At 41.7% G+C, this 13,154-nt stretch overlaps 1 protein-coding gene across 5 annotated transcripts in view; it reads right to left on the reverse strand.

Moving 5' to 3' along the window:
• Nucleotides 1-4,256: 4,256 nt before the first annotated feature.
• CCDC25 (coiled-coil domain containing 25) overlaps nt 4,257-13,154 on the reverse strand; it is a 40,373-nt gene continuing 31,475 nt past the window's right edge. For 4 of the 5 annotated variants that reach the window (XM_055295807.2, XM_055295808.2, XM_055295809.2 and 1 more), the window contains 2 exons: nt 11,451-11,496; nt 5,993-7,192 (listed from right to left, as the gene is read on the reverse strand). In XM_055295807.2, coding sequence (XP_055151782.1) covers nt 7,163-7,192; nt 11,451-11,496 — 76 coding nt within the window. In that variant the 3' untranslated portion in view covers nt 5,993-7,162. Of the gene's footprint in view, nt 4,493-5,992; nt 7,193-11,450; nt 11,497-13,154 lie in introns of those variants that run through there. The other variant, XM_063610886.1, reaches the window with a different exon arrangement.

Genomic DNA, 13,154 nt, shown 5'->3' on the forward strand with positions numbered 1-13,154 from the left:
AGAGATCAGGAAATCATGGAATCTGATCTGTTCATCCAAGATGGCATCTAAGGGCGGGGAAGAGAATTCAGAGCATTGTTGAAGAAAGTGGGAGAAACAAGCAACTTCCTTTTCTCGGTCCTACCATGTTCAGCTCTTTCAATGCACTTTACTCATTTACTTCCCTTATAACACTCCATTTTATAAGGGGGCATTTTATAACTGAAGCAGCTGCCCTAAAGGAAGAGCTATGTGCTCTCTGGCTCCTCACAGCCCCCACAGCTCACAGGATGTGAGCCACTTTCCTCACCTTCCCACAGGTGTTACCTGCCCCTGCAGCACCAGAATGTACAGTCCTGCTCTAGCTCTATTCCTCATCTCCCAGTGGGCAAATGGAGGCCCGGGGAGGACAAGTCATGCATCTAAAGTCACATAGAAAAGGAGCAGAGGCCGGGCACGTTGGCTCACCCCTGTAATCCCAGCACTTTGGGAGGCCGAGGCGGGCGGATTGCCTGAGCTCAGGAGTTCGAGACCAGCCTGGCCAACGTGGTGAAACCCTGTCTCTACTAAAAACACAAAAATTAGCCAGACGTGGTGGTGGGTGCCTGTAGTCCCAACTACTCGGGAGCCTGAGGCAGGAGAATCGCGTGAACCCAGGAGGCGGAGGTTACAGTGAGCTGAGATGCCACTGCTCTCCAGCCCATGACAGAGCAAGACTCCATCTCCAATTAAAAAAAATTAAAAAATTAAAAATATAAACAATAAATAAAAAGAGCAGAGCTATATCCTAAATGCACACCACGGAAGGTAAAGTCTAGGAGTGGAAATGGTGTGTGTCCCCTTTCCTTCAGTAGACAGTGCATTAAATATCGTCACCCACACAAGAGCTCTTCTCCCATCCTTTCTGATGGGATAAGGAGGTGCCAGGGCCCTGGGAAGCTCTGGCAGGCTGGGCGTGGGGAGAGGATCAAAGGGGTGCTGGAGGTGCCTGGGGCCAGTCCTGTTCCCATCCTCTTGCACCTGCAGACACTCCCACTTCTGCCCCACCCTCAAGCACAGGGATGAAAGCAAACGGCTTTCTTCTTTGGGTCATTCTACATGGAGCTCAGATTTTAACTGGATCAGAGGAGATTAAGAAACCATTCATCCTGTAACTCTGTGTCCAAATAGAGGCCCGCTCAAGGGTAGGGACACCAAGTAGCTCCTAATCTTCTTGTTCCTCTTCATTTCTCGACTCATTATCTTCCCCTCAGCCCCATGGTGTGGGAATGCGGTATTCTCTCTTGGATTACAAGCCCCAGCATGCAATGGCAGAGAGAAGCCCCTCTCCCTTCCCTGTAGCTGAGCCACTGCTTCCGCCAGGCCTAGAAGCAGGCAGAATCCCCAAGCTCAGCTGAGTCCAGAACAAGAGCTTCTGCCTTTGATTTTTTTTTTTTTTTTTTTAATCGGTTCTCACTCAGGCTCAGGCTGGAGTGCAGTGGTGAGGTAACGGCTCACTGCAGCCTTGACCTCCAGGCTCGAGCAATCCTCCCTCCTCAGCCTCCTGCGTAGGTGGGACTATAAGGCGACTGCCAACACCCTGGACTTTTTTTATTGTTGTATTTTTTGTAGAGATGGGGTTTTGCCATGCTGCCCAGGCTGGTCTTGAATTCCTGGACTTAAGCAATCCGTCCCTCTTGGCCTCCCAAAGTGCTGGGATTACAGGCATGAGTCCACTGCCCCTGGCTGCCTTTGATTTTTAAAAACGTAACGCTGATTGGCCCCAAGCAGGGGAACTGGAAACACTTTCACCCTACACCTGTTTATACCTTTTGATTCTGCACCATGAGTACCTACGCCTGTAAATTTTTTAAAAATTAATTATTTTTCAGAAAGGAAAAATTCTTCCTGATCCCCAAAGCCCAGGAGATCCTGGGGGGGCCACTCCTCCACGACCTCCTGGACTTTGGGGGCATTAACAGAGGGCCTGCAGGGAGGAGGCAGCAGCTAAAATGAGGGGAGATTTGTGTGTTTTGTTTACCTGCTTTTATCTTTTTTTTCTTTTTTTTTTTAAATAGAGACAGGGTCTCCCTGTCCCCCAGGCTGGAGTGCAGTGGTGCTATCACAGCTCACTGCAGAATCAGACTCCTGGGCTCAAGCAATCCTCCCGCCTTGGCCTCCTGAGTAGCTAGGACTATAGGAATGGCTAGCTAATTTTTATATTATTATTATTATTTTGTAGAGAGGGTCTCGGTTCTTGCCCAAGCTGGGCTTGAACTCCTGCGTTCATGTAATCCTCCGACCTCGGCCTCCCAGTGTTGGGATTACAGGATTGAGCCACTGCACTCTTCTGCCTCAGCTGTTGATGTAGGCAGGTGGATCACCTGAGGTCAGGAGTTTGAGACCAGCCCGGCCAACATGGCAAAACCCCGTCTGTACTAAAAATAAAAAAATTAGCCAGGCGTGATGGTGCGTGCCTGTAGTCCCAGCTACTCAGGAGGCTGAGGCAGGAGAATTGCCTCGGAGGTGGAGGTTGCAGTGAGCCAAGATCTTGCCATTGCACTCCAGCCTGGGCAACAGAGTGAGACTCTGTCTCAAAAAAAAAAAAAAAAAAAATGCTGTTTGGGAAGCAGATTTAAGCTTTGTCTATTTCAGACCTTCCAACTGATTCCAAAGACTCTCCTAAAAGCAATTCCAGTTTTGAAATATTATGTAAGCCTCACTGATGCAGAGTACATAAAATAAAATACGAACTTCAGAGTTTGGAAGGGATATTACATGAAGACCAGGGCTTCACAGTGGAAGACGATTCTGGCAAGGCTAGGCTGGTTCCAGGGCACTGCACGGTGCCCCGAATATTTTCTCTTTTTCAGTCTGTGGTTTTCATCTGCTGACCCTGCATTGTGTCTTCGCCAAGGGTCAAAAAGCTTCAAGTCTGACAGATCAGCCTTTACCACCTGAAAGATCCCGGTTCTCTTCTGAAATCATAAGCAAATGTTAGCCTTGTCTATGGAAAGCAAACTGCTGATGCAGAAACCAAAACACCAGCAGGAGCCCAGGCAGCTAAGGCCTCATCCAGGCAGGATGTGAAATGTCAGGCTGTTTGTCTTATATTTTCACTGCAGTGGTTACAAGATGGGATTGATGTTGGAACAAAACACAACACTGACTTTGGAGAATTTCTTGTTTTTTTTTTTTCAGCTTTAAATATTGACACCCACTCACCAGGCTTGAGAACTAGAAAAGCTACATGGATTTCTAGAGTGAGCAATAATTTCCTCTGGCCGCCATTCCTTGCCAGGTCGGTGCCACTCAGCACATGCCAAGGGCAGAGACCAGTTTCTTGTTTCATCTGGCTATGGTGTAGACCTATAGTCACACCACTAAGGTAGAAAGCTCACAGCCCCTCCAAAAATTGACGCAATAATGAAATCATAAAGATTCCATTAGTTTTGTCTAAGCAATCAATTTAAGACAGAAACTAAGCAATCAATTTAAGACAGAAAAAGAGGTATGTATAATCTAATGATAAACCTGGGTTAAAAGATGGCATTGGGTAGGTATTTGTATTTTCACTGCACTGCTAAGTCACCTAGTATATACACACATCTCTAAATTTTTCTGTATAAAAATTCTGGTTTCAAATTACATTCCCTATACAGACCAATTTACTTAAACATTTAAACCCCAGAACGCTAGCAGCTAAGGGAGTTAAAACCAATGGATGCAGGTATTGCCCTGGCTAGAAATGTAAACCAAATGTGCTCTGGTAAACATTTAAGAATTCAAATATGCTTTTACAGCTGGGAGAAAAACTTACATGTTTGTGTGGCTCCTCTGAGCCTAAAACCTCCCTGCAAGCATTCTCACAATAGTGTAAACTCTATCATAAAAGAGGTGAAAATCTATCAACAGAACACAATCCATAGCCCTACAGTCATCCATGAAACCGCCCAGGAAGTCTTCACATTTGCAGGCTTGCCTTGGCCAAAATTTCAGGCAGACCCCCAGGAATTTTGGGAGAGCAGAGGGTCAAGCTGTAAACTCCAAGTGCTAGTGTTCAAATATTGTGGCCTTTCAGCTCTGGGTTCTTCAATCCTCTTCCTGGAATTCTTGGGCGACCTTCCCTTTACTAGGATTTGCTCCTCTCCTCCTGCTGTGACTGGGTGAAGGGCATCATCACATGGGGAGCAAGTACCTCCGTCTCCCCACTTGCCTAAAATAAGCAGGCACATCCCATCAGTGAGACTGGAACTTGCAGGAGAAAATAAGAAGTGAAATCTCTCACACACACACAGTTCTACTCAAACTATAAGCTTTTATTATTGTATTTTACAGATCATTCATTCAGGACATGCTGCGTCTGGGGTTGGCATCATTTCCCTTTTGAATGACAGAATGTGCATAAAAGTCTCTTGCCCACGCTGAACTCACACGTGCCTGGCAGGAAGGAGCTCTCACGAAGTGCCAGCTGGATGTGAGCTTGCTCTGGCAGCAGCAGTGCCGTCCTTGTTTCTGAGCTGCCACCTATTCACTGGAGTTAGGTGGGTCAAAGCTGAAATTTATCTTGGAATTTAAGTTGCTAATTTTATACTTTTCATTGTGGTCTGGTCAGATTTTAGTCTGCTTTAAATTCAAAAGGTCACTCAGTCACTCTAATATGATCATTTTGAATATGGAAATTTGTTATTTACATGCTGTACCTCAAATCAAAGAAAAAGCAGGCCTCAATATCACGGGTAGGAAAAACCAGAAAATTGTTCCTTTTCCATTTTGCCACCCTGCTCAGTTTTCCTCATAAACGGTTCCAGCTTGGAAAACAAGAGCTTCCCCTCTCAGACAGATGCAGCTGTGGGAGGAAGGGCTTTGGTCTTAAACCAGAAGCTGCAGCTGAAACTCTCCCCGTCTAATCCTGCTGTGTGTATGGCTCACACCATCTTTCCTGAGTGGGGAAAACCACTGGCACTGAATAGCTGAAAGGCTCGCTGACATCTATGCTTCAAGAACGAGTTAAAGACAATACAACAAAACACATAGACACTGAAGGGGTTCAACTAATGTCCATCATTTATTCTGCTAATGTCAGTGACTTTCAATAAACTTCTCAACATCTGTGTTGGTAAACTTCTCAATATTTGTTCTAGCCCAACCACGGTGACAAAGCTCCCTTGCCCAAAGATCGTGAGCCTAGACAAAGGTGGATAAGAAATATGAAGTCTAAAGCTATAGAATATAGCAGTTAGTGAAGTAAATTAAACATGCCCCTCGCCTGCATGCTGATCAGTGTTGAAACTGAAGACGGTGTTGGCAAAGTGACTCAGACCCACAGGACAGATTTGATCAAGGGCACAGCTCACAAAAATAGCAACAATTTCGAATTCTCCTATCCAACGTTTAGGGAAAATCCAATGGCAAGAAATGAGAGGAGTTCAATGCCAACAGTTTGACCTGTGGGCAATCAACCTATAAGTCCTCAAAAGAAAATTTCCTTGCTTTCCCTGGGACCAACAGAGATGGGGAAAAAAATAAAACACAGAGGCTGCGGGGTAGGGGCATAGGAATCAACACAGGGGAGGTTGGAGAGCTATGAATTCAACAAGAGAATTCAGCAGAGAGACCTGGACATTTTAAACCAGTGTAAGCTGAGAGTTAGGAAATGTTTAAAGTTTGAGCCCCAGGACCTCTCATACTATAGTAAAAATATATGTATTCTTCAAAAGCGCTATCTACATGTGTTGCAGTGTGAGGTACAGAGGAATTCTGTAGAAGCCGGACTCCTTGGAAGTATGGAAGGAGCACAGCTACGAATTCACAGTCAATCAATCTAAGAAAGGACATCCCTTTGACCCAGCGAGCAGCTGGAAGAAAGAGGCATTTAGCAGAGGAGGAGAAAGATGATAGCCCCCTGCAGAACCTGTCAGACTGAGACCATGATGAATGAGGTTTTTTAGAGCAAGATCACCCTGAAAACCAGCTTGTGAAATGGGGGCTACCGTTTTTATAGCAAATTCTAAGAATTCATATATCAATGTCCTTCCAGATAAAAAAATGATACTTTATTATAACTTTTTAAATTGCAGAACATCAGACTGAATATCATCAGACACATACACAAAACCACTCATCTCCAAAGTCATTTTCCATACCCTCTCAAAATTTGGCCTGTGAGTTTTGCCTCAGGGGATTTTCCAGTTCAACCCCATACACCAACGTGGAATAAATGGAAACACTAGCCTTTTGGTTTTGCCCACAGTTCCAAAGTGCTATTACAGGTGGAATATCTGCTGCAGGAGGTCATTCTTGCTGCTGTGGGTGTGAGTAAAACGCTTAGTTCCTTCTAAAATCATAATTGCAATATGGACTTCTGCTTCATGCTGCATCCCAAGGCACAAATCAGGTAACCTACATCTCCCAAATGATCAACAGAGCACTCCATCCTATTTTACCCTCAATGCTGAGAAACTACTCCTGGGCCCAGAAGTTGTCACATAGGTGGCTTGGGTTACCTGGTGCTCAGGCAACAACTACCACAGGCCCCACCTTGATGAACACCATCAATTTCTTTAAATATGATGATACTAAGATGGAGGCCCCTGCTCAGAGGAAGCAAGGACGTAAACGCTGGGACAGACCGCGCTGAGGGTCACTACACTAACAGACCCAGATGACACCATGGAACGTGAATACTGAAGCTGACAATCTTCTGAAAAATCTTTTTCAAAACCCATACGCCCTTTTTTCTAATCAGGAAATCAGGGACAGGGAAACATTCGCATAATTACCCACCAACATGTTCTTCTTAACAGAAGTGAAGATTATTTTAAGAATATGAAAAGTGTTTCAAGACATCTGTTTCCAGGGATAGACCAGAGCAGCAGAAGTACTTTTCAGAGCTGGTTCATGTTAAAGTCTATCTCAAGAACAAGGGCAGCCTGCTTTCACAAGGTACCGAGACATGTTCTGGCAAAAACATTTTCCCTTTAAGTTATATGCTGTCAAGTTCAACTATTTTATACATATCTGATCCTTTTCTGTCAGCAAAAAAGGTACAATTTTTTTTAAAACTCGAAAATCAATAATTTCTGGGTAAGATGAAGGTAGAATTTTGGTTGTATTTTATACTTCAGAACACAGATGAAACCAAAAGGTCTGCAACTGTCTCTACACTCACATCTTTCAAAGGTCCTTTTCTCCTTTTCTCCTTTTACATGAATTCATCTGAATCATTGCCATCCTGTAGGAAACAAAAAAAGAGACCATAAAAGCCTTGAAAATAATTCAATATTTAAAATTTATAATTATCTTAATTAGTGAGCTGCCTTCTCATCTCAGTCACTGAGTTCAGAAAGCAAAATAACTAAATTTACTCATCATTTCTCCACCTTAAGTTGTCAGTTTCCTGAGATAGGTGAATTAACAGCTATATTTTGCGAGGTGTCATTACATGGCCTGATACACAGCAATAAGTGACCACTGATCTCTAAATAATGAAGTAAGTCCCACCTGACCTAGTATAGTGCAAAACAAATGTGACTGTAAGAAAACATGGCAGATCCTTCAACAAATGTACCAAGCGAATGCTGCCTCAATGTCCTCGTGTCAACAATTCTGCCAATATGCAAACTGTTTCTGGCTTAAGTTCCACTAATTTGAGCCTCAACATTGTCACAGATTTGTGACTTCACAACATGGCTTTGATCTCTTCTTCTTTTTTAATAGGAAAGGCCATTAGGAAGTCAAATATAGGCTAGTTTACCAACTTAGTTGGTTTGCCACATTTTTTAATTTAAAAAACCTGCATAATGGTGTACAGCACAAAGGGACTGATTTTACTGTGTGGCTTACGAGCAAGTCCTGAAGCCCACACACAAAGGTAGAGCCCTGACTCCTTTTTGGACAACATTCACTAAGAGTGTGCATTCTGATTTGCTTGCCAATGTCACAACCTGAACACTGCACTTGTTTTATCTTCTTTCTCTTTCCCATTGCTTGACACCAGCATTGTTAGAGAAAGGGATCAGACTAAGGCTTATCTACATGGCCCTTATTAAAGATGGTAGAGAAATACAATATGGGTAGAAAACATTGGTTCCTGTGAAGTCTGGTTTTAGCTCCAACTTCACTTAGTGGTTTTCTCTGTGCTTCTCTTCCATTAGCACGATGTACTGAAGCCACGGTAGAAATGCCTTCGATAATTGTAGAAAGAGCAGACTAATGATTGTGTTATATCCAGGCGCCAAGACTATGATTGCCCTAGAGTCTTAAGCTGAAATAAAAACAGTAGCAATGTTTGAAAGAGTCATTTAGTATCTTCAGATGCCAGCTTTAGATCCCAAACACTGAAGATGAACAACTCAGTAAGACAGTCTGGGTTGTTATCAAGGAAAGTAAGCCATTCCCTATAAAGGCTGTGAGTTAGATGTGCAGAGTCCCCACTTGTCTGGGGCTATGTTTTGGAATTACAGTAATTATTCTTCTTGATGAACCTGTATATGCTAAATTAAAACTTAAGTCCTATATTATATAAACACTTGCCTTTAACTGAAAAATCAACTGATCACGTTCTAAATTGGATCATAAACCATCTGTATCGGTTACACTTCTTCACTGCTGGTGGGAATGTAAACTAGTACAGCCATTATGGAAAACAGCATGGAGATTTCTTAAAGAACTAAAGTAGAACTACCATTTGATCCAGCAATCCCACTACTGGGTATCTACCCAGAGGAAAAGAAGTCATTATTCAAAAAAGATACTTGCACACACGTTTATAGTGGCACAATTCACCATTGCAAAATCGTGGGACAAACCCAAATGCCCATCAGTCAACGAGTGGATAAAGAAACTGTGGTATATATATATATCTATATATATATCTATATATATAGATATATCGATATATCTATATATAGATATCTATATATAGATATATATATATACAAAGGAATACTATGCAGCCATAAAAAGGAATATATTAACAGCATTTGCAGTGACCTGGATGAGACTGGAGACTATTATTCTAAGTGCAGTAACTCAGGAATGGAAAACCAAACATTGTACATTCTCACTGATATGTGGGAGCTAAGCTATGAGGATGCAAAGGCATAAGAATGATATAGTGGACTTTGGGGACTTAGGGGGAAGAGTGGGAGGGGGGTGAGGGATAAAAGACTACAAATATGGTGCAGTGTATACTGCTTGGGTGATGGATGCACCAAAGTCTCACTAAAGAAGTTACTCATGTAGCGAAATACCATCTGTACCCCAATAACTTATGGAAACAAAACAAAACAAAACAAAACACAAACATCTGTATCCCTTAACAGAAGATGGTTACAAGGAGAATTAGTCTATTCTTTTAAAGTATGGAGAAAAACTATAAAAACATTTTCACTGAAAGAGAGAATAAAAACACCCAGTGCAAAACTTCCTTGGAATCTTGAACTTGATTCATACTTGGAGCTCAGGAACAGGGGTTGCAAGCAACAGAGGGAGAGTAAGGGTAGAAATGTTAGCAATCTTTTGGGCTACAAATTCAATTTCCTAGTCTTGGGACTTTTAACATCCGTCACTGATCAGATGGTGTTTGTATATGTATGTATGTAGGTTGGTAGGTAGGTATGTATATGCGTGTGTGTGTGTATTTGTTTATTTCTCAACTCTAGAATGACATACAAACTTTAAAAATCCATAATGATGAGAATGAAATGACTAAGGTCATGAAATAATATGGGGACTAGATTTCTGGTGGAAAGTAGCCTCTAAAATACAGAAAACTTCAATAAGCAAAATAACCACAACAATGACATCTGAGTTGTGGTATGTTAAAGACTACTGTTTAGTGTTAAACTGTTCCAATAGTTTCAAGAAATCTAAAATTAGCTTCCAGAAAGGATTAAACATATCTCATCTTTTCATAATGATATTCTGGAAAAACAGCAACCAAAGACTATATGGATAAGGTATAAAAATATGACTATTTACTGAGTAGGTCAAGGAAGACTTTCACATCGATGTGTCTTTGCTTTAATTCTGAAGCAGCCCTGTGAAATAATATGTCTCCATTTTGCTGATGATGAATACTCCCTCAGAGAGGTTAAATGACTTTATTAGGATCTAACCCAACCACTGTGACAAAGTTCCCTTGCCCAAGGGATTTTTAATCCCCCCCGATTAGCAGATGACAGTTAAGTCTCTAAACTTTGAATTCAAAGCTCTATTTAATTTAATAATGCTATTCTGGAATTTTCCAGGAATAAATTATAAAGAAACATCTCTGATTCACAAAGGAGCCTCATAAACTTAGTTCTTCATAGAGACGGGAATAAGAATGTTGTTCTTACAAATTTTTAGAAGAGTATGTAGATATAAACAAGATGTAAAATCCTATTACTTCTAATTCATGCACTAAATCTGGGGTTTGACTAGAAGACTTGTAAGGGATCTTAAATTCTGTTACAGTTGGCCCTTGATTTCTTTATCTGTGAATTCAACCAACCTCAGCTCAAAAATATTTAGAGGAAAAAAACAATTAAAAAAATACAATAAAAAATATAAATTAAAAAAATACAGTATAACAACTATTTACATAGCATTTACACTAATGAGGTATTATAAGTAATCTAGAGATAAAGTATATGGGAGGATGTGCATATGTTATATGCAAATACTACTCCATTTTACACAAGGGACTCAAGCATACTAGGATTTTGGTAGCTTCAGGGAGTCGTGGAACCAATCCCCCACGAATACTGAGGGATGACTATATTTTTAAACTATACTACAAAACATGCAAAATCCCAAATACATCCACCCGGTTTCCATTTTCTGCAGACTGCTCAACAGCAGCTAAATTGTGCTATCTCTAGACACTTCAAGATAAATTTTGGGAAAGACAGCCCTCAAGGACAATAATTCTCTGACATAGTTCCAATCAAATAATTAGATGTGATGTTAAGAAGATCCTTTCAGTACTATGTCATAGGTCACCATCTGTTTCTATCCCAGGTCCTAAGGAACATGAAAACAACCAATTTTGTCACTTAGGCTTCACTTAGTCACATAAGATCTTAGGGTAAGTACTTTTATTTTCATTGAAGGTGATAATTTTGTTCTCACTCAATTATAATATGGACTCTACAGTCACAGTGACAAAGAACACTAATAAAGGCACTTTTACATGCCTGCAACCAGAAAAGAGGGGAAATAAAGAATAAAGCCCTGTAAATATAAAATGAATAGACCTGTACGCCACAGTAGACAAGCTCTGACAATCTCTTTCCCTGAGATGACCTACTTAACAACACACATGAGAAAGTCCACAGGGAAGGAGGCGCAGTGCCTAATAGAATCCAGCCTGAGTGGTGTCCTGGTTGCCAAATCACGGTCAGCTATTTGCAACATGTAAGGCAATAATGGCCAGTAACACAATTATTAAAAACCCTTAGTGAATTATTTCAAGGCAAACATTCATGCAAACCACTTGAACATACCTGATTTGAAGACATATTTTCAACTTTCATTAGTGATGAATAGCTCCTAGAAGGAAAAAAAACACATTTAAAATATGGTGATCCAGTCAACAAATATTTGATGAACATTTCCTGTGTATCCAGCACTGCTCAGGGGCTTTAGAAGAAACACAAGAGCTATTAGATACAATCTCTGCGCTCAAGGGGATTGCAACATTCAAAGGATGAATATTTATGAACAATAAAAAAGATGTGCACAGCACTTGGTAGTTTACAAAGCGCTTTCTCCTACTTGTTTCATGTCACCACCTCCACAATAACTTGGCGAGACAGGTGGCATTATTCCTACTTTTCAGATGGGGAAATTCACCTACAGCCAAGATCTGATATGATTCACAGCTGAGGTGTACAGCTCAGACTGTAAACGCTACAGGAATTCAAAGGAGGAACCACATCAGTGTGGGCAGGAGCTGTCAGGGCACCCTTCACAGACAAGGCGGAACCCAAACCAAGCCAATCAAGTGGGCAGGATGAGTGAGGGGGCATTTCAGATCCAGAGAGTGGGATGAGCAAAGAGACAGGGATGGTATCTTTAATGACTTGCTGAAGATCCAGCTAACTCAGGTAGGTTCTCAAAGTAAAGTAGTGGGAAATCAGGCTGGATGTGAGGCCCAATTATGTTGTCTTGATTGCACGACTGAACACAATGTGTTCAGCAAGAAACCATAATACACAACTGAGTAAAGCTGTAATGAGGTTCAATGGGTATTTATTAAACATCCATGATGCATAAGACCCTGTGCTAAGCCTGGGTGGAGGATCGGATGAGAAGAAAACAGAAAATGATGACTAACACAAAGCCTGGACCCCCAGAACTTACTGGGAGTGGAAATAAGACTTAGTCATCAATAACTACGGTAAAAAGCACTATTAAAAAATACACGGCTGGGGGCAGTGGCTCACGCCTGTAATCCCAGCACTTTGGGAGGCCAACGCGGGCAGATCACAAAGTCAGGGGTTCAAGAGCAGCCTGACCAATGTGGTGAAACCCCATCTCTACTAAAAATACAAAAATTAGCCAAGCGTGGTGGCGTGCACCTGTAATCCCAGCTACTCAGGAGGCTGAGGCAGCAGAATCACTTGAACCCGGGAGGTGGAGGTTGCAGTGAGCCGAGATAGCACCACTGCACTCCAACATGGGCAACAGAGCGAGACTCCATCTCAAACAACAACAACAACAACAACAACAACAAATACACCAAGAGACAAAGGAAAGTGAGACTACATAATACCAATGTTTTGAAAAGAATAATCTGTAGCAAACAAGAGTAGAGAGAGGAGGTGGTTAAGACATGAAGGTCCATTCACGATAACAGTATTTACCAGAGTATTTTAAGCCCATTGTACAAAATAAGAAAGCAGAGTCAGGGTGATTAAGTAAGTTGTCCAAGATCTTAGAGATAAGAAGATATGCCAGGTTTTGAACCCAGGTCAGACTCCTAAGCTTATACTCTTACCAGGCCACAGCTTACTGCAATACCCCAATTTGAGGGCATGAATCCCTGGAGTTAACAGCTGTAATGGTAAGAAGGAATACAGAGAAGAAACAACAATGACATCAAGGTTTGTAGCTTGGGTGATTTGAAAAAAATAGGAGAAATGGGAAAATGTTGCAAAGAAGATGTGCCCGGTTTGAGACATGCTGCATTTGAAGCCATAGTGAGA

The sequence above is a fragment of the Symphalangus syndactylus genome, chromosome 10, assembly GCF_028878055.3.
Source record: "Symphalangus syndactylus isolate Jambi chromosome 10, NHGRI_mSymSyn1-v2.1_pri, whole genome shotgun sequence".
Lineage (NCBI taxonomy): Eukaryota > Metazoa > Chordata > Mammalia > Primates > Hylobatidae > Symphalangus > Symphalangus syndactylus.